Below are 26,966 nucleotides of genomic sequence, written 5' to 3' on the forward strand. Positions count from 1 at the left end.
ACAAACGAAGTGACAGACGGAGCGGCTCGAAAACTTTGGTGACTAACCTGCTATTGCAATTTTTCAGTGTACCACATGGCAACACCACTACTACTGGATTGTACCACATGGCAACACTACTACTAGATTGAACTAGCATTTTCACCAAATGTACTAGAATGTTTTGGTTCTATCTCTTTCACTCTACTCAAAACTGAAATGCATAAAAAAATGACAAAATTATACGCACTCTTTGCACACTGTCAAAGAATCATTGTACACAAAATCAACTTTGTTCAAATCAAAACAAAAAAACTAACCCATCTGGTGGATGATGGCACAAGCTTCCAAGAAAATTCTTTTACAGTGAACCACATTATTTAAATGGATTTCTTCGCCAGTTAGTCGTCTGTCACTTCGTTTGTGCTTAGAACTACTTATAGACATATTTTTTTCTTTTTATTATCATATGTGATTTCAAGGTGATATTTAAGTATTTAATAACTTCTAGACGCTTTGAATATAATTCCTTGGATTTCTTGGACTTCTTTCTCATGACTTCTTGGAGATCTTTCTTTGGAATAACAAGTTAACGAAGGACTATCTTTAATGTTCATAGATTTTATTCATTACATCAAAATTTAATCAATAAACCATTTAAAAATATCGTCTTATTGAGTTCTTATTCATATTAATTCATGAGTGGTTTCGAAAAAAAACGTTGAGCTCTAGTATCAGTTCCATCAATTGACCACTTTTAAGGATGCTCCGAATCTTACGGAGGACCATTCCGTAGTCTACAGAGTCCATATTCCGAACACAACTCCGAATGCATTCTGATAAGATGTCAATGAGTGGTATCTTAAAAACCACGGAGCTTCAGGATCAGTTTCATGAATTGACCTTTTGTGGGTGTTCCGGATCTTTTAGTGGACTATCCCGTGGTCCACAGTATCAATTTTTTTTATCAAAACTCCGAATTTATTCTGATAAGACGTCTATGAGTGGTTTCGAAAAAAGTGGAGCTCTAGGATCAGTTGACCACTTTTATGGATGTTCCGGTGGACCATCCTGTAGTTTCCAGTGTCCATATTCCTGACACAACTCCGTATTCATTCTGACCTGATGAGTACCTTCTAAAATAGCAGTACCTTCTACTTTTACGGACGTTCCGGATCTTCCACAGTATTAGACTTGTAGACAAAACTCCCCTTAAGCTCTCAGTTATAGATACTTCTACTTGTAATGCATAATGGGTTTCTTATTTCATAATTGAACCGTAGGTACGGAAATGGAAATCAAAAATTTATTCATTTTTATTTATTTAATCACCTTTTTCAACATTTTCTTGAAATAAAGCATTTTCAAATCATTAACCACATTTTGAATATAGGATACGTCACACGGTACTTCTATCAAAACAAAATCGTCATCAGCCTTCGAATAAATGATAAAATCACACGTTGAACAATTTAGTATCCACATATTAATTTGCACTTGGCAGTAGTACATGTGCTTCCAATTTAGTGTGATTTCGTCACCGTCCTTTTGTCTGACATAGGTGGATACATTTGCCGTCTTGAGGATCTCAAGCAATGACATTTCGGCTGTGCCAGGGCATTTAATTTCCAGTAGTAGTCCAGATTCTGCATCTATTCCATCTGGAGATCCTCCAATCCAGCTCTCTACAGGATGGATTACAAGGCCGCATCGTTTGATTAGAGGATTACGTTTTCTTCGATAGCATTCAAAAGCTAAAGACTCGGTTTCCTTGCCATATTTAGTAGATTTTACATTGAGGCTGCGGATGTTCCAGTATGACTCTATTTTTTTCTCCCAATTGGCAGACTTATTACTGATATACGTGAAGAGAGAGTAACAGGAACTGGCTGTTATTCTTGATGCCCGATGGATCTTCCAGGCATTTGTATTCTGGCCTTTCGTTTCGAGAGCAATCGTTATGGATTTCTCAATGTCAACTTGTATGTACTTTTCGTAATATATTTTTTCCTCGTCCGAGCAGTACGATGCTGGATGAACCTCAATACCACCGATTTTTCGTAGTAAGCATAACTCAATGTCTTTCGGAACACAAAATTCATCATCTGTATTATCTAACGCCTGTTGAGCACGATTTGGATAAGATAAGGGATCGTTCAGGAACCTGCCCTGAATATGTTTGTATAGTGCAGATTGCTTTGAAACTGAAACATGTAAAAACTGTGTTACTGGATAATTTATTAAATATAAATGTGATACTGCAGGATAACATACCGGCCAATATTCTGCTGAACGATTCGACCAATATTGCTTCTTCATCATGTTCGTCCACTTCCGGTGACGTTCTAGGGCGTTTGAAGCAACACATTTCGGAAACTTTTTTTGCACCCCATGGAGCAGACTTGTGAGCTTTCGGAGTTCCCCACACCTGAGTCACTTCCGTACAGGACATATACACCAGCTTTCTGTACCTTATGAATTAATATAAATCAAAACAAACATTATAAATAAATGTAATAGGTATGTACTGGGAAATAATGTTAAAATCCAATTACTTTTCTGCATGCAGCAAGCAAGCTACAATGTGCTTGCATTTAGAAGTTCCCGCCTTGCAGGAACACTTGAGCATCCATTGCGAAACATCAGAATAAATTCTCATATTTACAGTATGAGGAGTTTGGCCAGGGTGTGATGACTGGGTAACATACGCGAGAATGTCAATCCATTCAGTATCACATTTCCTCCAACCGATACAAACAATATGGTTTGCTGCAAAAACCGCATATCCTTCTTTGATCGGGCGGACGGATTCACCGACGTAGTCCAGTACATCGACAATTGTAATTTGTACCTCACGTTCAGAATCTGCAAAAAAAAACATAACCTGTAATGTTATTCCTGATTTGGATTTTACATTTTTTAAATATTCACTAATCTAATTTCAATGAATATATGTGCATAATAAAGTAAACGTAATTTCTCACCATCTGTTTTGCGTTCCATTTGAGAATATCCTTATTTTCACGACCAAAAAACACTTTAAAATTCACCTCCCACTTCGCGCCTTGGGACGAAAACAAAACCATCATCGCATTAGTAATAACAGAACTGACAGCTAGGTGTCGCAGGGCTAGTTTTAGTTTTGCTTTGATTTCTCAATTCAATGATGCATTTACGTTGCCTAAGGCCGAAGACATAGTAACGCGTTTAGCGAAGCGTGCGCGTGTGCGTGTACGTCTGAGCTACTTTGATGAGCGTCCATGCAAAATGCTTGGTGAAACGCTTACACCTGTCATAGTAAACGCGTTGCGATGCGTCTGCAGTAGCGTCAAAGCACTCCTTGGAGTGTTTTCACGCGTGTGCACGCAAAAGACTGTTGTAGTGCCATTGAAATTAAATGGTGATCGACTAGATAACTGTGATTTCGGTCGAATTCTATAAACTGAATATGAATAATTACGTTATAAATAGCATCGGTAGATCGGACGTCTAGTCTAGAAGTTTAAGTACATTTTAAATTTAGCCGGCATTTTTGTTTTGTTAAATGTTAAACAAACTGTTAATAAGAAATTGTTAAATGTGAAATGTTAAATGTTAAACGTTAAATGTTAAATGGCAATTGTTAATTGTTAATTGTTAAATGTTATATGGTAATTGTGTAAATGTTAATTGTTATCTGTTAAATGCTACATAATAAATTCTTAATTTCAAATGTTAAATTTATAATGCTTAATATTCATTACCTAATGATGAATGCTAAATGCTGAATGTTACATGTTAAATGCTACATTTTAATTGTTACATCTTAAATGTTATATGTTACATTTTAAATGTTAAATGTTACATGTTAAATGTTTATTGTTTATTGTTTAATGTTAATTGCTAAATGTTAAATGTTAAATTTTAAATATTATTTGTTAATTGTTAAATGTTTAATGTTGAATGCTTAATGCTAAAGGATAAATGCTAAATGCTGTTAAATATAAATTGTCAATGTTAAATGTTAAATGCTTAATGTTAAATTGAAATTTCAAATGTTAAAATTTAAATTTTAAATGATAAATTTGAGTGTTAAATATTAAATTGGTTCATTTCAAATGCAAAATGTTAAATGTTATATGTGGAATGCTGAATGTTACATGTTGAATGCCAAATGTTGGATGGTAATTGTAAAATGTTAGATGTTAATTGTTAAATGTTAAATGTGCATGTTAAATGTTAATTGCTAATGTTAAATGTTTAATGTTAGATGTTAAATGCTGAATGTGTATGTCAAATTCTAAATACTGAATATTAAATGTTATATGTGATATATAAATTGTTAATTGAGACATGTTACATGTAATATGTAAAATAATAAATGTTAAATGTTAAATATTAAATGATAATAAATGCTAGATGTGAATTGTAAAATATAAAACGCTTAATGTTTAATGCTAAATGATTTATGCTAAATGTTTAATGCTACATGTTACCTGTAAAATGCTAAATGTTAATTGGTAAATGTTAAAGGAGAATGTTAAATGAGAATGTTAAATGAGAATGTTAAGTGAGAATGTTAAGTGAGAATGTTAAATGAGAATGTTAAATGAGAATGTTAAATGAGAATTTTAACTGAGAATGTTAAATGAGAATGTTAAATGAGAATGTTAAATGAGAATGTTAAATGAGAATGTTAAATGAGAATGTTAAATGAGAATGTTAAATGAGAATGTTAAATGAGAATGTTAAATGAGAATGTTAAATGAGAATGTTAAATGAGAATGTTAAATGAGAATGTTAAATGAGAATGTTAAATGAGAATGTTAAATGAGAATGTTAAATGAGAATGTTAAAAGAGAATGTTAAATGAGAATGTTAAATGAGAATGTTAAATGAGAATGTTAAATGAGAATGTTAAATGAGAATGTTAAATGAGAATGTTAAATGGGAATGTTAAATGTTAGATGTTAAAAGCTGAATGTGAATGTTGAATGCTAAATGCTTAATATTAATTGTTAAATGTAACATGTAAAATGTAAAATGTATCATGCGAAATGTGAAATGTTTATTGTTACAGGTTACCTTTAACATGTAAAATGATAAATGTTAAATGTTAAAAGCTAAATGTTAAATGTTAAATTTTAAATGTTAAATGACAAATTTTAAATGTTAAATATTAAATGTAAGATGGTAAATGATAAATGCTAAATGTTAAATGTTAAATAACATATGTTATATATAAAATGGATTAGCAAATGGACAACATCGACCCTTATCTGACCGATGCTGATCATTTGTCATCTTGTTAGTACCAACTTTTAGCACTCAATTTTGAGTAGCCCTAGTTTAGTGATCCTACTAATTTTACGGAATTTTAGTAGATTCTACTAAAAATTGGGTAATTTAGAATTAGCGTGAAAACCAGCGATTTTGACTGACAACAATGCGAGCTGTGCTTTCAAAGACGCGTTGAGTATGACATAGCACGCATCACTCGACGCTTTATTGAAATTCAGCAAACACGAACAACACGCGTTGCTCGACGCTCCGCGTTACTATGCCATCGGCCTAAGGCTACGCCCAAGATGCCGAAAGCTTCACGTAGACGAGCTTATCCAACCTGGTCTATACAAGGTGTGGAATTGTAGGCCTGAATGTATTGGTGCACTTCGTTTTTCACTCGGCTTTCATTCCGCTTCGCACGATTCGTTTCTTTCGTTCACTCAATCACTCTTGTAGTGACGTCATAGCGTTTGTTTCGATCGGCGCTTGCATAGGAAAATTAATATGGATCATAAAATTTATGTATGTTACCAAAATTTATGAATGGTCTGCTACTAAATGTTGAGATAATTAATTGATTATTGAATTATCACACTGTATACCATGAAAAAGCAGCCTGTTTATGATTTTTTGCCTGTTTTCAAGTAAGAAGTTATCATACAATAAAAATTGCCAGCTGATACTTCGCGGCGACTTTACAAAAGAATACAATCAAGCAAAACCATCATGCACAAATAGCTAGGATTTGTTTTACTTCTTATTTCGCAAATTTTCCGTTCGAGTGTTATGACGTCTTCACCATCGTCTCCCGCAAAGTTTACATTTTTCCCTCTACCAACACATACGTCAGGGATAGATCTCCACACCTTGTATAGACCAGGTTGGAGCTAATCCTCCTGCTGTCGCTACAAGCGACGAGTATAGAGCGTGGTTTGAAAGGATGGAAGCAGACAAACAGAAGGAAGAACAAAATCGAGCGGAGAAAAAGGCAGCCAGAGAAGCGAAGAAATTGGCCGCAGCAAAACGTCTTGAAAATAAACCTTAATCTGCTCCAAAGAAGATGAAATTGATTGTTTGATCTTTAATGATTTGTATATTTACCATATTTCATCAATCATTCAATAAACACTTGTTTTTTGTTGAAATTAAGCTATTTTTTTAAGTGCGTCAAATAAAGAAAAACCTTGCGTCAAATAAGGCACATTACAGATTCTATGCGTCAAGTTAGGAACCCAAAGTACCAAACAGAAATTTATTATAACATCAAGAAATTAACAGATATTTACGTTTTATTTATTTTTCCTACATTCTGTATTTACTGAACTATTACTGTGTAAAATATTGATTGAATTGGTAAGACTCTCATTTTTTAGAACATGTTTGAATTTGAAATTGTCTTAACTGCGTCAAGTATGGTGCTTCCACGGTAATCTTTTTCAAAGAGAAAGTTGATTACGAGAATCAATCAAAATCACTTGCACCCCTGCTTCCAAGTTTGTGTGGTCGTTGGGGGCTTGTGGTTCTGAATATAGACAAACAAGCACAGATAAATTCTATTCCAACTATTTACTGATGTAAACTTGATGGCCATTTTATTGAAGAGGACATCCATGGCCACTTACGCTTGGCGTGTTAAGTGTAGGTGACAGCATCACGGACCTCATTTTCCACGAACACCTTCAGCACACCTCGTAGATCAGACCGGAGATACGTTTGACACCACCACGGCGAGCCAGACGACGGATGGTCAGGGTGTCGACTAAACGAACAAAACAAAATTCCCTGATATTCCCTGATTTTCCCGTAATTTTCAAAAAAATTCTAGGTGCAGTCACTACCCGGTTTTGGCAACACAACTCCATCAACTATAACTTTCCTCAGAATATATTAGTGTTTTATGGACATATTTTCATGAAATACCACACGGACCTCAAACCCATGAAGAGTGGTCCAGTACAATTTCAAATTATATAAAGCGTTCCATGCATTTTATATAATGCAAAAAAGACAGAAATCTCGTGCTGCCAAAAACGGAAAGGATCCGCATTCTACCCTAGGGGCATAAATTCATCCAAATCTCCAAATCATCTTCATGGTGACTAGCAAATCTCGATTAGTGATTTTCCCGTTTTTCTCCCGGAGTTTTGGAAATTATCACGGTTTAGGTATTTTAATCAAGCACAAAACTGAAAACGATGAACCCGAAGGTTAAGTGGGTAATTTCTAAGACAGCAGCACCTTTGCTGGATCTTGAATTTGGATCTGCGACATGTTCGAAGTCTACACAATTTGTGTATGAAAATTTCGCCCAAAACTTTACAGGCATTCATTTGATTATTCTCAAGCCTTTCCTTTAAATTAATTTCCTTTCACATTGAACTCTCCAGAATTCTTCTAAAATAAATTTGAAATTCTCTCTGGAAATCCCTTGAAATTGTTTTTAAAATAGAACAAAAATTCTCTGTAGAACACACCAAAAAATTCTTAAAATTCATCCTTTCTTCGAATTATTAACTCTCTCTAAGAATTCACTAGAGCTTAATTTTTTTTTTAATTTGCATGAAATTCTCCGTAAAATTAACCTCAGACCAACAATTGAAAAGGGTTTATTATCTTTTGTGAGCAAAGGGTGTAATCCTCCTTCCCTACCAACACCATCTGGCAGGGGAAATTCTCCCGCCAAGAATTGTCTTCAAATTTTGCTCAGAATTATCTTGGAGTTCTCCTCTAAATTCTTAGGAAAATTTAATGGAATTCTCGTTAAAATTATCTATAAATTCATTTCAAAATGCGCTTGGAATTATACTCGGACTATCCCTATGGATCTACGCATAATTATTTTGGAATTGTACCCTCAAAATTCGCGTTCCTTGGTATTTTTCAAGAATCCTGGAATCCTCTTCACTCTTGGGAGATATAGTAAAAATTCTCTTAAAGGTCTTCCTAAAGCTCCCTAGAAAATATTCTCTGAAATACCTTGGTGTTATCTCTAGAATTCTTTTTAAAATCTGCTCAAATTTGCTTTGGAAAAAATTCTTAGTTATTTAGTTATCCTGAAAATCTAGACCAGTCTAAAGGTTTTGAAATCTTATTGTTTTCGAAGAGAGGACGAGGTATATTTTTCCAGATTTTTCAACTAAAGTTATGGGATTTTCTCGGTGACTTCAAGAAAATTATTCCGGATAATATGCTTAAACAAAAGCTGATTCGCGGGCGGATTCATCCGGTGGGAAAAAGTAAAAACAACGCTTTCATCTCCAAAATTGGTAAGCTAATTCTATCTAAATTGCAATAGCAGCAACATTACCATACTAAAACTTTACTGTGAAGCTAATTTTACGAGCTAACCAGGTTTACAATGAATACTTAATACAACCACTCTATGCTGTCAAAGCAATGCTTGTCTACGTATCTTTGAATAATTATTCAATCATAAAATTGCTACTACAAGCATTAAAAAAAACTTCTCAAGCAAGACCATTATCCTGAATTCTCATTTGATTAGCTCTATTAGCTAGCTAGTAATAGTTAAGAACACAATAAGGAACGATAACTAGAAGTATTCAGAGCAAATCTGTATCTTCTCTTAAAGCTGGGTTTAGATAAGGCAAGTAAATTGATCAACTCAGTTGAATTCAACTGACTTGAACGTGTAAAAAATGCCATTTAACTGACTTGAATTGAAAAAAGTTGAACCAGGCTCAACTTTTCAAGCCAATTAAATTTACTTAAAAGCGCTCCAATGCGCTCAAGGAATTGAGTATCTTTTGGACACAGCTGGATCGAGCAAATGAAATTGAAACCCATCCTCAAACTACAACGAGTAATTAAGTAGTTTGAAACTAGCGAAGTCAACCTTACTTATTAATATGTTTCTGTTGTAAAGAAATATTTCCCTGATTTTCCAGGTCCAAAAAGGAATTCCCTGATTTTCCAGGTCTTTCCAGGTTGTCGACAACCTGAAGAATTTTCGATGACGATTGGCACCTCCTTTGCCACGACCAGTCAATTGTTGCTTGTTGGGTTAAAGAAAAGTGGACTAACCATCTTCCTACTGCTGCTAGCAATAGCATTTTGGTCAGCAATGACCACGCCGTCCGAAGCGAAAATGAGCTGATACCAGACAGCAGCGCTGCTTTATATCTTTTCAGGTTAAAGCAGAATGATGTGTAACCAAAGTGGTATAAAAGCTACAAAGACTCCTCCCATTATGAGTAGTTTGCTATCAAGTAGCGACACTGGCTCTTTTCTTTTTGCGTACACGGCGAATGAGAACGACCCAAATTTGAGTTTAGTTCACTCATAATCGCCAAAAGTGTAGGAACTCAGCGATGAGTAAATTTGTCTCATAGTTTCCTGTGGAAAACCTAAAAAATCTGCCAGAAAATGAGGAAATTGACGAACATTTTATTCAGTCTCGGAGTAGTACCAATAGACTGAATGAATCCAATCTTTTCTTTTCTCAAATTCGGGAATCTTTCCCTGGAAAATCCTGGGAAAACATGAGGTAAATTTACTCATCGCTGAGTTCCTGCACTTTATTTCTTATTTCTGAGAGAACTAAACTCAAATTTGGGTCGTTCTCATTCACCGTGATAGATATCGGCGCCGGTGGTTAGCGTGATTACCTCTCACCAATTTCAGTCGGTGCCACCGGCATGTTCTAAGGCATAACATCTCTGGGAGCTGCCTCCCTGGCGTCGGTAGCATTGGAGCTCAGTATGGAAAATAAATCTCGCGTCACTTTTCAAAAGGTACTATCTACATTGATCGATTCTCTTCATCGACACTCTCTTTCGTAAATAACTTGGCTTCACAAATGTTTCTTGCCGTCTTCGTCGAATTAAATGCTATATTGTTGCTTCTTCCATTCGAAATATCCGGCCGTGGCGATTCAAAGTTGATCAAGGTTGATCAAAATAATTTGTACCCCTGCTTCCAGTTTGATTACATGAGCATTTTGTGTGATCGTTGGTTCTGAATATGGACAAACAGACAGATGAATTCTATTCCTACTCTTTACTGTAATAAGCTTGGTGGCCCTGAAAAGAGCCGTTTTGTTGCCAAAGTTGGTGATGATTTAACCTCCGAAACCAAACAGAGTGCGTCTCTGTCACTTCAAAAACGTAGATGACATCCATGGCCGCTTACGCTTGGCGTGTTTAGTGTAGGTGACAGCATCACGGATCTCATTTTTCAGGAACACCTTCAGCACACCTCGTAAATGAAACTGGAGATAAGTCAGACACCGCCACGGCGAGCCAGGCAACGGATGCTGGTTATCTTGAAGAATTAGCGTGTGGTTCTGAATATGGCGATGAGTGTGCAAACTATTACACAATTCCATTCTCCCTATTCGCATGCGCCCGAGGATCAGAGGCGAATGCCACTTCGACTTGTTTCGTCTACTTACTACTCTCTGACGACTGTGCTGGGGAAGCAGCATATGCATGTAGGTAATTGGTGGATTTGTTAGTTAACTCGACGCTTTTGGACAATGCTGGACATTTAATAGTTTTCAATAGTTTCTTGTTGAAAATCAACATTCGGTGCGTAGCCATATTTCTGATCGATTGGTGATAAAATTATTGAAATTGAACCAGGGGCAGCTGAGTTATTAACGTTCAAAATCTTTCTTAATTTGTTACATGTTCCATTTTCGGTTTTCACAAAGTGTACCCCCATATTGAAATCAAAGAAGTAGTCCTACGTCAAAAGCGAATGTTTGGATTTTTTTTTTTCTCAAAAACGACGCAACATATTGAAAATCGGTTTTCTGCCGTTTATTGAACACACATTAAATGGTACATTTATCAGTCGATGCTGTAAATACGAGGTCCTGGTGCCCCGCACGCTGCTCCCCGTTGACGATGTTCAAAAAAACGCTTTTTGCGGTGCCAACTGCGGTTTGTGATGTAATCATCTGAAATAATAAAAAACCAGATCGTTAAGCATGTGTTAAACTAGTCCTTGATCGTTCGGTTTTTTTCTAAAATTTTTTTTGACAAAATGGCGGCCTTGCAAAGTTGAAGTGCCGATTTTTGATCCGTAAAATTTGTCTTTGATCGGCTGTAAAAATCGAAATTAAATGATAGACGAAATCCGAACGATCGTGGACTGCGCAAAATAGTACTGAACAGAAATCAAAACGAATCGGACGAATCGAATGTATACATTTCGAGAAATTTTTGGCACCGGTTTTGAAAATATGATTCCGAGATAATCGCGTTTAAAGTTTCAAGTTGGGTTTAGTCCACTATAAGTGAATATTTTTGTACCACGCATAACTTTCACAATTTTCATCGGATCAACTTGATCTTTTGAGGAAATATTCTTCACTATATAATTTCGATTAGGACAGTAAAAAAAATCGATTTTTTGGCAGTTTCCAGGTAGGCGTAACCCCTTAAAAAATTTCATCTGGCTTGCTATTTTTCTTTGCAGGAAAAGGTTTTGGTTCAGTGTGTTAAAATGCCCAGGATGTCAGTGACGATAGACGAGTGCACGGATGGATTTCGTGATGTTTTGTCGAGTGAGTGAACTCAAATCCATCCGTGCACTCGTCTATTGTCAAGTTCAGCTGTCAAACGCCAAATGCTATTTTTTCGTTCAATAGGCAATACATCACGAAGCTCCAAGTTTATTGCTTTGGGCGAGCGCATCACGAAGTTAAAATTTCGGCTTGGTAGGCAGAGTCGATGTACACCCGAGAACGAGCTCCGCATCCCTCTCAGTGATGCGGGTTGGCAAGAGACCAGCTTGAGCGTCAAGTATAGCTCCGTGAGAGCAAAATACATCATCATCAAAATATGCTGGAGCTCAGCTTACTGATACTCTTGATGGAGCTTTTGGCAAGCATGCTTGCGAGATACATGATTGCAGGTTTACGATTGTTGATTTAATTCGTTTTAAACAATGTCATGGTGTCAACACCATATACCTCGTCAAGCCTTCTAGATGTTTATTTTTCCTTTTTTTTCAAGTGTAAACAGCTTAAACAGGCAAACATTAGTTGCATACCCTAATTTATACCTGTATAAGCTATCGGGCATCTAAAATTGTCAGCTACCTGGTTCAGAAATCTTGTCGACTCAGAAATATCTCGTTTTAAAGAATAAAATTTTCGGTACCAAAGAACTGCTGAACGGGTATCATTCATAAACTCTTAGAATTATGATGAACAGTACCAGTAGTGGTTTGAATACAGGAAGAACTATATTTAAATCTTTACAGGATAAATGCACAGTTAAAAAAGTTGTGTAAATTTCCGCTACTATGATGCACATAAATAGAGCGTCATACGGCACACAAGTTACAGATCGTATAAATTTATGAGACAAGTCATGAAATATTCCATATATTGCATGCAACTATCCTTTGTTAGCAATATTTCTTGCAAGCTATTAATTTATGTGAGAGAAAGTTTGCATGCATAATTGTTCGCATGCATGGATGTTTACATCACCAGTAACATTCCGAATGTTTATCTGTGTATGGTAGCAGTCTGTGATCTCTAACAACAAGCTTGCTTAGGTTCTCCTCTTTTGTTGTTCCAAATATTCAACATGCATTCCCTTAAAACAATAATAATCTCGAAATTTCTACGTTCGGCATGCCGATTTCCCATCCCTGCCCTCGGTCGTGTCAAGAGCCTGCACGTGTGTCATCAAAAACCTGAACTCAATAGAGTACAATGACAATTACGCAATTCAAACGTGTTCGCCTTCCCATTTAAGTACTGCTCATTTTTCTCCTCTTTCCCCTCGCGACCAAGAAAGTTAATGAATCCTAGCGTCCAGCTGCCGTCGGTCCGAGATAATCCTCCATAAAAATGACAACGAGCAAAAGAAAAGGGCATCGGGAAAAAGGTATTCATTTACTCCGGGAATCTAATAAGGCTAAGAACTTTCCCTTTCCGTTTTGATAGTCTCCTTGGAATTACGAGTCAGTCCTTGAGAGAAAGGGGCCATCATAACCGTGTGTGGCAGTCGTCATTTTTTCCACTTCATCTCTCCAGAAATAGAACTGACAGACAGCCGAGAAGTAACAGCAGCAGCAGTAGCAGCATAATCTATGCAATTAAACGAATTGATGGCGATCATAAAAAGTATTGGATGTTTAATGTGCATGTGTCCTTCCGCCGCACCATCGATGATGGTTGGTGCTTCTTTCTCCTTATGTTTATGATGTGAGGAAAATTGATATTGTTATATATTCCGGAGAGTTCTGGAGAGTGTTACCGTCTTCTTTATTTTATTTTTTTGCGCTTCCGAAGGGGCAAACCATGTCGGTTCAAGAGGCGATTTTGATGATGTGTTATGGCTCATTAACGGTGGGTTATGGCTGTGTGTGCGCTCTTTCAGGGAGGTGAGAAAATAAAATATCCATTTCCAACTCGGTGGAAAAATGAAATGTGAATGGATCGTTACACCACGGGGAGAAAACGGATCAGGCAGCCAGTCAACCAGCCAGCGGGAGGCCACACGAACCGCGTGCATAGGTGCAATGTCCTGGGAAGGTTTAGTACGATTCTTTTTTTTTTTTGCTGTCTGTAGGTGGTGTTCGTTTGACACCACTTGGTGAAAAACTGACGGTAAATCACTTCACTTAAGAAACTTTTGTAGGGTAAATGACGGCTTTGGCAATACCTTATTCTAGTATTGTCAGGAGTGTTAACAACGTCCTTGAGAGCTCAATTTTGGCATGTGGATACATTGTGTTTCAGAGTATCTATTGGCCAAATTTGAGTGCTCTAGGACTTTGTTTACCCCTCTAACGATAAAAGGTCACGGTATTGCCGAAGTCGAAATTTTCCCTATATGTTTTGAACCTTCGTTAAACGAAAAGAAAGCAATTAAAAAAAAAAACATTTCGAGTACCAGTCGTTTCCCAAATAAATAATATTCATACCGGCTAATCCAAGAAGATTTGAGAAAAATTAAATATTGGGACTGCCATTTAAAATCCCAACAAAGAGTAAATGGATGTAATGTCGGCCTAAATGCCCGTAATTTGGGCCCATACATTCAGCAATCGACTAAATTTTCAATAGCGACCAAAAATATGCAGTAGTACCGTCCCAATGACACGTTCATCTAAATAAAATTGATAAATAGCAGATTTTTAGTGATGAGCCCAATCTTAGTAACACAGGCCAACATTAGAGCCGTTTCCCCTAGCTGAAAATTATAACTGCAGAGTTGATAGTGTAAAGTTTCCTGGCTAAGCTTGTTTCTTGATAGTGGTTGACTTTTCTTTATCAGATTACCAATTGAACTTGCTTCAAGGCTCCGATTTCGGTAGCATTCAGCGCCTGTTTAGTGAGTCGACCACACCGTTTAAAACTTTTTCACCACCCCTTGCTGCTGCCGTTGAAAATTAGCCATAAAACGGAAGCCTCCCACACCAAAAGAACCGCTCGTGGACTATCAAGTGAAATTGCCAGATAACATATGTGGAGTTTGGAACCATATGGTTTTCAAAAAGTGAAGTCATTTCATCAAGCTTGCTCTGTACGCTGGAGAGGTAAATTCAAAGAAGTTAATCGAAAAACAAGTAAGTCTACAAACGATTGTGGACGGTCGTTGAAGTACAGCACCATTCAAGACCTATGTATGCCTTCTAGTTAATTATCAAACTTCCACGGGATCATCGAATACCGGAACTTCTAGTGGATTCATACCATCGCAGTCTTCGATATGGCAATTTAGCTACCATCATGAACGAGCTTTCCCAGCGGTTTCACGTGTCCAAGAACAATATTTTACAAATTGCTTGACATAGCGGCGCCAGTGGTGTAGTAATAAGCGTGAATGCCTCTTAACACTAAGGGCCTGCGTTCGATCCCAGTCGGCGCCATTGGGATTTTCTGAGGCATAAAATCTCTGATCATGAGGAAGTAGAACCTTTGGTACCCAGTCCATGAGTTGATGGGTCTATAGGTAGAGTCCAGGTGTGGGAGCTGCCTCCCTGGCGTATTGGTACTAGTACGGAAAACAAGCTCAGCGGAAAACAAGTCAAGGAAAAAAAATCGCTTGGCATCAGGAAAATCATGTCACGCTACAATCTAAATTGACTTTAAATCTCGCGTAACATTTGAAAAGGGCCTATCATCGTTGATCGATTCTCTTAAACGACTTTCGTTTTGGTTTACCACGGCAACATAAACGAATTTCTCGCTAAGCTCGCAGCACAGTTCGAATCAACACACTGAAAGGGAAATTCATTTTCAGTTGGGTTATTCGGTAAAGAGAAAATCGATGATGAGAATCGATCAACAATGATAGGCCCTTTTCTCTTGAGACGCTAACAATTATCTTTATTTCTTGAATTTGTGTGACATGTATACATTTTCAAGTGACACAGATGTGTCTTTTCAACTTTAGTTAACTTTAAATTTATAATTATTATTTAATGTTCCTAGTCCCATAACGCCTGTTTAGAGAATGATCACAAGATCAAGTACAAGAGGAAGCCGGTTATAGTTTGGGCGATTACCGATGGAGGAACATGATAATTTTCCAGATGTTTGCATAACCAGTAAAGACGTTAAGGCATCGTTGAAGCTTGTTCGTTATTTCGCGAGTCATCCTTCCTTTGACGGCCATTGCGGTATCATCTGCGAACAGGAAAAACACGTAACCGTATCCGAGGGGAAGAATGTCAGAAGTGTAGATACTGTAAGGCAAAGGGCCCAACAGACTTCCTTGCGGAACACCTGCTGGGATGGAAAACGTGTTCGAAAGACAACCATTCAACGATACCTTAAACGACCTTTGCTGGAGGTAGTTACGGGTAGTTAACCAGATGTAATGGGAAGTTGAAGTTACAAAGCTTGTACACAAGTCCATCATGCCAAACATTGTCAAACGCCTTTTCAACGTCTAACAAGGCCATGGCTGTGGACTTGGATACAGCTTTGTTACTTCGGATAATATTAATCAACCGTACTAGCTGGTGATTAGTGGAGTGCCCCTTCCTGGACCAGAAGGAGAATGTTGTTTTCCTCGACAAATTTGAGCAAACGATTGAGAATGAGTTTCTCGAACAATTTGCTCAGCGCTCAAAGCAGGCTGATTGGTCTGTAGCTTGAAGTCAATGTTGGATCCTTACCGGGTATGCGGATTGGTATGATTTTTGCTACCTCCCAGATGCTTGGAAAGTAGTGCAGCTTCAAGCATCTGTTGAAGAGCCAAAAGAGGCTGCACTTTCATATTGAGTCTCTTCAAGATTAAGTTGAATATGCCGTCAAACCCGGTAGCCTTCATATTCTTGGTACATTTCAGCACTGAGCAAATCTGTTGTACTCTAATCATATCCGCCGGAGGCACGACACAAGGGGAGACATCACATAGCGCAACCTGATCATCGAGCGGACTTTGGATAGTCGAGCCAAGCAAATGCGATGAAGCGACATGCTCGCCAATCGCATTTGCTTTCTCCTGTGGAGTGATTAAATGCCCATCGTCATCATGTTCGACTCTGAGATGTGGAACGGGATTGGGATGAGTTTTCAAGAACTTGGCTACCTTTCAGAATGTTCTGGAGCAGTCGTCCAGATTTTGGACAACACGCCCGAAACTTTCATTTCGGAGTGAGTCTATTCTGGAAGCAATCTGCCTGTTCAGATCGGCCATTTCACGTTTTGACGTAGGGCTGCGTTTTTAATTTCTATACTGGGGGTCACATTATAAAAATTTAAATTCAAACATCTAACAAAAAATCCCAAACGCGGACATGAGCGAGCTCAATGCTCGGTTGACCGCTCACTATTTCACCAATGAAGGGAAGGGAGGGGAAAAGCAGCGATAATAAAAACGCTTGCCAAATCTTTTTCTTCGTCATTCGGTGTTAGCTCGGTCTCTCGAGTTGTTTGAAAAGTTCGTGGCGACAGTGTTCGCGCTCTCTCTTTCGCGGTTTGTCGTGCGTGTGTGTGTGCCCCGAAATGGGGAAGCATCGGTCGCGAAGCCCGGCGAAGGTCCAGAACCCCGGTGAAGGAAGCTCCGGTGTGCCTATCTCGAACAGGTTTGCTGTTCTCCCCATGGATGGGAATATCCAGCCAGCTGTGTTGGAAAAACGCAGCAAGAAGAGGAAGAAGAATCGAGGCCAGTCCGATGTCACTGCGACGAACGCCAGCGACATCGGTGATTTCGGCAACGAAAATCCTGCCGGCCCGAATGCGGCAAAAGTGAAGCTACCTCCATTGGTGGTGAAAAATGCCCTCTAAATCTTAATGAACTCATCGCAGATCTAGCGACGCTGGGCGTTAAAGCCGAATACAAGTTGGGCAGAGTCGGCACCAAGGTGGTGCTCCGTACCAAAGCGGAGTATGACTTGGTCGTCGCCCACCTGAGGACTTCCAAGGTGGAATTCTTCACCCACGACATTCCCGGTGAGAAGCCATTCAAGGTCGTCATTAGGGGCCTACCAAACTTCGACCCGAAGTTTATCGAAGCTGAAATCAGAGACCGGTACAAGCTGGCCCCAAGTGCCGTCTATCGGATGACAAGGAAGGACGAAAATGTGAAGGCGTATCCGGATAGCCTTTTCCTGGTGCACTTCCAGAAGGGAACGGTGACACTCAACGCGCTGAAAGCCATCCGCTCCATCAATTCCATCATCGTCCGCTGGGAGCCATACCGTGGCGGTCATCGTGACGTGACTAAAATGCGCCAACGGTGTCTGAACTTAGGACACGGCACCTGCAACTGCAACATTAAGCCACGCTGTGGCAATTGCGCTCAAGACCACGCCACTTCCGACTGCCCTGCGGATGGAGCCGTGGCGTTAAAATGCGCCAACTGTGGTGGTGCTCACCAAGGTTCCGACAGACAGTGCTCCAAACGCGAGGACTTCAAACGCATCCGAAAACAGGCGGCAACTAACAACCAACCAGGACGCAAGAAGGACAAAGTCCCGGTATTTCGGACGGAGGATTTCCCGCCTCTTCGTGCTCCTCAGCAAAGGCAAGCGAATTCACGGGTGCATTCAGCTCAAGCAACTTCTGGTGATTCTGCTGGCCAAAGCTCTCCATCCCCCCCTGGATTCTGGAGACAACCACCAGCGCAAAACAACAACCCCGATCTGTTTTCAGCGGATGAACTGATGGAAATTTTCGTCAACATGACCGGTGCTCTTCGTAGGTGCCGCAATAAGCCCGAACAGATCCAAGTGCTCGGTAAGTTCATCATCCAGTATGGTGTCTAAACCGCTAACCATCGCTACCTGGAACGCTTGCTCTGTAAGAGCAAAACAGATTGAGCTTGCCGACTTCCTCCGCAAGCATAGCATCGACGTGGTTCTTCTAACCGAGACCCACCTAAAGTCCGGTGACAGCTTCTGGTTGCCTGACCACAACATTATCCGGCTTGATCGCACCAGCTCCAGGGGGGGTGGTGTAGCGGTCATCGTCAGAAAGGGAATCAAGTTTTGCACTCTGCCCCACATCCGCACTTCTATCATCGAGGCCGTTAGTGTGGAGGAATCACCAACTGGATCACCAACTGGAAACGTCCGGTTCATCGTTGTTTACTGCCCACGCCAGTGTACCACAAGCAACGGATTAGGAATCCAATTCAAGAAAGACCTGACCGCCATCACCCATACTAGCTCCCGATTCATCGTTGGGGGTGACCTGAATGCCCGCCATGAAGCTTGGCGGAACTACCAGAGGAACCGGAACGGATGTCTATTGTTCGACCACGCACAACATGGACTGTACACTGTGCAATTTCCGGACGAACCAACCTTCATCTCTCTGGCGGGAAATCCCTCCACGCTGGACTTTTTCCTGTCAAACATCGGACTATCCATGCCGGAGGCATCTCAGCTCCGACCACCAACCGGTGGTGACTGAAGTCGGTGTCAACGTGGCTCCTGCTAGAAGCTGCCTGCGTAAAGACTACCACCATGTCAACTGGGTGCAGTACGGACGAATGGTGGACAGCAACATCGATGAAAATCCACTGCTCGACACTGTAGATGACATCGACCGGGCGTTGGAAGGACTCCAACAGGCCATATCCGTGGCTGACGAGGCGTGTGTTCGACAAGTTCCTGTGAGGGGTAAGTTTGTTGCTATTGATTCCCACACCCATTTACTTATTCGGTTGAGAAATGTTCGTAGACGCCAGTTTCAGAGGACTGGAGATCTGGGCAAAAAACGTGAAGTGGCCGTTCTGAACAGGCAGATTGCTTCCAGAATGGACTCACTCCGAAATGAAACTTTCGGGCGTGTTGTCCAGAATCTGGACGACCGCTCCAGACCATTCTGGAAGGTAGCCAAGGTCCTGAAAAATCATCCCAAACCCGTTCCACCTCTCAAAGTCGAAAATGATGACGATCCCCAACAAACAATTTTAGCTGCAGATTAGCTTATACAGCCAAAATTTGCCTTATGCAGCTAATTTTTGCCTGTATAAGTTAACCTGCAGCTAAAATTGTTTGTTGGGTCGGCTTTTAATTACCCCACAGGAGAAAGCAAATGCGATCGGCAAGCATGTCCTTCATCGCATTTGCTTGGCTCGACTATTCAAAGTCCGCTCGATGATCAGGTTGCGCAATGCGTTCAAAACCTAGATGTCTTCCCTTGTGTCGTGCCTCCGGCGGATATGATTACAGTACAACAAATTTGCTCAGCGTTGAAATGCACCAAGAACATAAAGGCTCCCGGGTTTGACGGTATATTTAACTTGATCATGAAGAGACTCAGCATGAAAGTGCAGTCTCTTCTAACCGCTATCTTCAACAGATGTTTGGAACTGCACTACTTTCCAAGCATCTGGAAAATAGCAAAAATTATACCAATCCGCATACCCGGTAAGGATCCAACATTGTCTTCAAGCTACAAACCAATCAGCCTCCTTTCAGCGCTGAGCAAATTGTTCAAGAAACTCATTCTCAATCGTTTGCTCAAATTTGTTGAGGAAAACAACATTCTCCTTCAGGTCCAGGAAGGGGCACTCCACCAATCACCAGCTAGTACGGTTGATGAATAACATCCGAAGTAACAAAACTGTGTCCAAGTCCACAGCCATGGCCTTGTTAGACGTTGAAAAGGCGTTTGACAATGTTTGGCAAGATGGACTTGTGTACAAGCTTTGTAATTTCAACTTTCCATTACATCTTGCTAAAATCACCCGTAACTACCTCCAGCAAAGGTCGTTTAAGGTATCGTTGAATGGTTGTCTTTCAGACACGTTTTCCATCCCTGCAGGAGTCCCGCAAGGCAGTCTGCTGGACCCCTTGCTCTACAGCATTTACACTTCCGACATTCCTCCCCTTGGAGACGGTTGCGTGTTTTTCCTGTTCGCAGATGATACCGCAATAGCCGTCAAAGGAAGGATGCCTCGCGAAATAACGAACAAACTTCAACGATGCCTTAACGCCTTTGCTGATTATGCCACCACGTGGAAAATCAAAATCAAGGCCTCCAGAACACAAGCGATCATGTTCCTCCATCGGCAATCGCCCAAACTGAAACCGGCTCCATCTTGTACTGTAATCATGAATGGCACAAGGGTTGAGTGGTCTGCCGAAGTAACCTATCTCGGGATGTTGTTTGATGAAAAGCTCCTCTTCTGTGCGTATGTAGAGAAAACTGTAGTTAAGTGTTCTGCCTTGGTTAGGTGTCTGTATCCGCTGATTTGCCGCAGATCCCGCCTCTCAAGGGTGAACAAACTGGCCGTCTACAAACAAATCAAAGCACCTGCGATCCTCTACGCAGCTCCGGTGTGGGAATCATGTGCACAGACTCACAGGAACAAAATTCAGGTCGCTCAGAATAGAGTGCTGAAGATGGTTCTTGATCGTCCTTTTGACACTAGAATAACAAATTTACACGAAGAGGCAGGCATTGCCAAAATAGATTCCAGAATTAACGAAATTAAGACTAAATTTGCACAAAAATGTAATTTATCAGAACATGTTTTGATAAGCAATTTGTATATAGTAGATTAGGTGTATAAAGTAGTTGTAGGTTAGTTGTAGTTGTAAATAGTAGTTATAAGTAGTCTCCTTTTTTCAAATTTTAAACAAACCAATCCCACCAAGGTGGTCATTCTCTAAAACAGGCCTGATAGGACTAGGAACTGTAATTAATAATAATTGAAATTTCACAGGAACTAAAGTTGAAAAGACGCATCTGTGTCATTTGATAAGTTATACATGTAAACCACACAAATTCAAGAAATATAGATCATTTAAAGTAAAAAAAAAAAAAAGTTTTTCTTCGTCATTCTTTGCTGGACTGTTGATCTGTTCAGTCCGTATTTTCGCTCCAGTTCTCGATTCGATTTTGTTTCGTTTTGTGTTGTCGCGTTGCACCGTGGAAGTGTCACTACCTTCTCGCGTTCTGGCAAGTTTACTTAAATTTGCAATCACGAAACAAATGGTGCGTAGCCGTGCCAATGAGACAGCAGCGGGCCCTTCAAAGAAGGTGCTAATCAAGCCCAGCGCATCGCAGGATGACGCCGGAAAACGAGTACTGCAAGCCAATCAGCATGCAGTACTCCCGGAAGAAAATGGCGATGGTGACGCCGTTCGCATTGCAAGAAGAGAGCGGATTCCCCCGCTTTTCAAGCCGTTGAAGGACGTTGCCAAGCTGGATGCCGAACTGGAAAAACATAAGCTTTGCAGCATCGGTACCAAAATCATGTGCTCCAGTCTGGAGGAGTACAAACAAATAAGATGTTACCTGAAGGACAACAAGGTGGACTTCTTCGCGTATGATCTGCCATCGAGCAAGCCACTGAAGGTGGTTTTGCGTGGATTACCGTCATTCGAGGCGACTGCGGTAAAATCCGAGCTGGAGCGGTTCAGGCTCAAGCCTGAGGCAGTGTACCCGATGAACCGGCGTCCCAACCAAAACACCAGCCTTCGTGATCAGTTGTTCCTGGTGCATTTCACGAAGTGATCCACCAGTCTTGCGGCTCTAAGATCCAATATCCGGGACCGGTTTCAGGCCATGATCAGTTGGGAGCATTACAAACCCCAACATCGTGATGTAACGCAGTGTATGAACTGCCTCTCATATGGCCATGGCACCAAAAACTGCCACACGAAGACAAACTGCGACAAGTGTGCTGGAACTCACTCAACTGCGTCCTGTGAGCAAGATGACGACATCGAGCCAACGTGTGTCAACTGCGGTGGAAACCACCAAGCCTCCAATCGCGGATGTCCCAAGCGAGTGGAGTTTATGAATATCCATCGGAAGGCTACACTCAACAATCAGCCCGGTCGCCTTCGTAATCATCGTTCGCCTGCTGTACTCACGGAACCTAGCCCCGCTTCCGCTCAACAACCAACAAGCCAATCATGCGAGTATCCAAATGGTTCCCAACAGTCGGACAGTTCAGCATCGTCTCGCTGCTGCTGCGGCCCAGCCAATTCCAGGTTCATCCACTGCCCCTGGTTTATCATACACAGCTAAAAAAAAGTAGTGTAAATTTCTGTTACTATGATGCACATAAATGGAGCGTCATATATCATACAAGTTTAGATTATAGATCGTGTAAATTTATGAGACATGTCATTCAATATTCCACATATTGTATGCAACTGTCCACTTTTGTTTGCAACATTTCTTGCAAGCTGCTAGTTTACGTGAAAAGGAAGTTTACATGTATGAATGTTTGCATGCATGGATGTTTACATCGCCAGTAACATTCAGATTTTTTTGGTGTGACGCTGGTGCTGTCTCAGGTGAAACCTGTCGACGATTATCCGTTCACCTCGGAGGAACTTGTGACGCTCGTGGCCGAGGTCATCATCCTCAGCGCACCTGCAAGACTCGATCTGAACAGCTACATGCTGCCCTGTCCCTTGTCACTAAGTATGGACCGTGAAGCCATCAAGATCGTAAATTGGAATGCTTGCTCCTTGAAGAGCAAAAACATCAAGTTTGTTGACTTTCTCAACGAACGGCACATCGACATAGCCGTCATGACCGAGACTTACTTGAAGCCCGAGCTGAACGTCTTCCTTCCCGACTTTCGGCTCGTAAGGCTTGACCGCACCAGCTCCGGGGGAGGAGGAGTGGCCATCGTTGCGAGACGGAACATTAGATGCCGGCAACTGCCAAGCTTCCAGCTGAAAACTATCGAAGCCATCGGAGTTGAGGTGAGCACATCGCTTGGTCCAATCACAATCATCGCGGTCTACTGCCCCAAGCAAACCAACATTAGGGACGGCTCGGCCGCAGACCTCCGAAGAGACATCATCAAGCTAACACGACGGTTACAAAATTTCATCATCGCTGGCGACCTGAACGCCAAGCATCAAGCCTGGGGCAATAGTCGGCAAAACCAGAACGGCAAAATCTTGTACAACGATCTTCAAGCCCACTACAACATCCCACCCATCGACATCTTCATCAACATTGGCGATAACATTTCTCAACCTATCGCCCATCAGGAACTGAGCTCGGACCACTACCCGGTGGTGGCCGAAGTAGGTTCCTCGGTCAATAGGTTTGAAGTTTCCCGGCGAAATTACCATCGTGTCAACTGGCAGCAGTATCAGCGCTGTGTGGACACAGCAATCGACTACGACGTCCTACCGGAGTCATTCGAAGAAGTCGATCAGTGTCTGCAAACCATCGAAGAGACGATATCCCGTGCCAGGGAGCAACACGTACCAGCATCCAGACAGGTGAGTCATACTCTGAACCTTGACAGCCCAACCAAAGATCTTATCAGGCTCCGTAATAGCATTCGTAGGCAGTTCCAGCGTTCTGGGCTGCTCCTTTTGAAGACCAATGTCAATAGGCTAGCCAAAATTATCCAGGCCAGAATGGTGGAACTCAGAAATAACGATTTTGCCAACAAGATTCGCTCTCTCCCAGATTGTGCAAAACCATTTTGGAAGATGACCAAAATTTTTAAAAATAAGTCGAGACCGATCCCTCAACTTTTCTCTGTTGACCAGAACTCTGACCCATCCCTACTTATAACCCCAGTTGAAAAGGCCAGCAAAATTTTACAAAAACACAAACGCAAGAAACGCCTACAGAACATAACCACACTACAGCCGGAGAGGGATGAAGCTAAGAGGATTAGCCTACCATTTTATCCAAAAGTCACAAACCCAATCAAAAACACACTCAAACGTCAAGGACTACACATAGTACACAAAAGCGACAACACTCTACGCGACCTGTTGTGTAACCTTAAGGACAAGATTCCGGCGGATGAGCAGTCTGGAATTTACCGAATTCCCTGCCAGGATTGTCCCTCGGTGTACATCGGACAAACCCGTCGCAAAGTAAAAGTTCGCCTTAAAGAACACAAAAATGCTGTCGACAACAAAAAATCAAACGATTCAGCTGTGGCGGCGCACACGACGGCCTCCAATCATCAAATTGATTGGAAAAGTGCGAAGCTCATCAAAACAGTACGAAAACCCTCACACCTCAATGCATGGGAATCAATGCATGTCAACAACACACAGGAACCACTGATGAATGAAGATGATCCTCCCATCATATCATCTTTGTTCAACTTGACGAAGCTGAAAATACAGTAACAACTCTCCTCTCTGGACGTCTACACAACAGCGTAGCAATCCTATTGTAACCAGTCGGACATTGTCCCGTAGATAGGCAGCATCGCGCCCGAAACCGGTCGACAGAAAGGTAATTTTTAATCCGTTTTAAATGTTGTAAGAACGATAAGTGTTGTGTCTTGTCTCACGTCGCGTGTTATGTGTGTCGTGGAGTTCTTACGTTAGCACAAAAACAACATAAAAAGCCAATGCTCTTTGCCAGCATTTTGAGATTTCACATAATCTTAGCCAAACCATGGTGAGCCCCCATGAGCCTGCCGTACTGGAGGCAATGTATAGAGTCGCTGACACCCCCGTAGTAGTGCAGATGATAGTAGAATAGCGGCTTATGAGGTGATAGCAGCACTAAAAACTTGAAGGCCGCGAGTATGGATGGTGTGGTCAACCTCGAGTTGAAAAACTTGAGTATTAACTTCTTCAACCATCTTACCGTTATCTTCATCAAAGGTTTGGAGCTGGGCTACTTCCCTGCATGCTGAAAGTTAGCCAAAATGATTCCAATACGCAAGCTTTGGAAAGATCCGAAAAGTGCCAAAAGCTATCGCTCTATCAGCCTCTTGTCTTCCATCTCGAAGCTATTCGAAAAGTTGATACTCAGCTGTCTGCTGGTGTTTTCAAATGATAATAACATCTTTCTCTAAGAGCAATTCGGGTTTAGGAAAGGCCACTCTACCATCCACCAACTCGCACGGGCTACTAACATCATCAAGCGAAACAAGTCCGTCTCCAATATTCTTTTTTTTTTACCCGACCCTTTTCAAAAACGGAAAGTTGTTCCGTCCACTAGCGGTCCTACGTCAGGCTTCCGTTCGTGCCTCTAGATACAGACCATTCTACTTTTTTTTGTCAGATCTCCAGTCCTGTGAAACTGGCATCTACGTACATTTCTCAAGCGAATCAGTAATTGGGTGTGATAATCAATAGCAACAAACTTACCCCTCACAGGAACTTGGCGAACACATGCCTCGTTAGGCACGGATATGGCCTGTTGGAGTCCTTCCAAGGCCCGGTCGATGTCTTCTACAGTGTCATTCGGCGGATCTTCATCGATGCCTCTGTCAACCACTCGTCCAAACTGCACCCAGGTGACGTGGTGGTAGTCTTTGCGCAGGCTTGGAGCAGAAGCCACGTTGATGCCGACTTCAGCCACCACCGGTTGATAGTCCGATGTTCGACAGGAAAAAGTCCAGGGTGGAGGGATTTCCCGCCCGAGAGATGAAAGTTGGTTCGTCTGGAAACTGCACAGTGTACAGTCCGTGTTGTACGTGATCGAACAGTAGACGTCCGTTCCGGTTCCACTGGTAGTTTCGCCAAGCTTCATGGCGGGCATTCAAGTCACCCCCAACGATGAACCGGGAGCTAGTATGGGTGATGGCAGTCAGGTCGTTCTTTAACTTGCTTACCGCAATCCGTTGATGGTGGCTCACTGCCGAGGAGAGTAAACAACGATAAACCGGACACTTCCAGTTGGCGATTCGACCTCCACACTAAGAGTTTCGATGATAGAACTGTGGATATGAGGCAGCCAGTAGAACTTGATTCCTTTCTTGATGACGACCACAACACCACCACCCCCCTGACCGGATTATGTTGTGGTCAGGCAACCAGAAGCTGTCACCTGACTTTAGGTGGGTCCCGGTTAGAAGGCCCACGTCAATGCTGTGCTTGCGGAGGAATTCGGCAAGCTCAATCTTTTTTGCTCTTAGAGCAAGCATTCCAGGTGACGATAGTTAGCAGTTTAGACGCCATACTGGATGATAAACTTACCGAGTACTTCGATCTGCTCGGGCTTATTGCGGCACTACCGAAGAGCACCGCTTATGTTGATGAAAATTTCCATCCGTTCATTCGCTGACCGGGGTTGTTGTTTTGCGCTGTTGGTTGTTTCCAGAATCAAGAAGGTGGGTCATGATAGCCACCAAGAGGTGGGTAACCCGCTCATGAACTGAGCTAAGGAGCTACTTCAACAGGCTGAACGAGTGAACGAACGCTCTATTAAAATGAACGGTAGCTCACCCGCTCACCATCACCACAGCAAAACAGAAGTGATAGCTTAACTAGTTCAACTAAGCAAGAGCGCAAATCGGAACTGAGCGAGAGCGTTTGATTGCTGTGTGACAGCCAGTGCTGCAAAATCTCGACAGTACACGGTGATATTG

At 41.3% G+C, this 26,966-nt stretch overlaps 1 protein-coding gene across 1 annotated transcript; it reads right to left on the bottom strand.

The window, feature by feature from the left end:
• Positions 1-1,299: 1,299 nt before the first annotated feature.
• Positions 1,300-26,128, bottom strand: LOC135715285 (uncharacterized). Its single transcript, XM_065238621.1, has 4 exons — positions 25,744-26,128; positions 2,535-2,844; positions 2,254-2,450; positions 1,300-2,183 (listed from the first exon to the last, which is right to left on the bottom strand). Exons 1-4 carry the CDS (start codon positions 26,126-26,128, stop codon positions 1,300-1,302), a joined length of 1,776 nt encoding a protein of 591 aa, XP_065094693.1.
• Between the last annotated feature and the right edge of the window lie 838 nt (positions 26,129-26,966).

This window comes from Ochlerotatus camptorhynchus, unplaced genomic scaffold (assembly GCF_037179485.1).
Source record: "Ochlerotatus camptorhynchus isolate MF236.1 unplaced genomic scaffold, CSIRO-AGI_Acam_v1.1 ptg000844l, whole genome shotgun sequence".
NCBI classification, from domain to species: Eukaryota; Metazoa; Arthropoda; class Insecta; order Diptera; family Culicidae; genus Ochlerotatus; species Ochlerotatus camptorhynchus.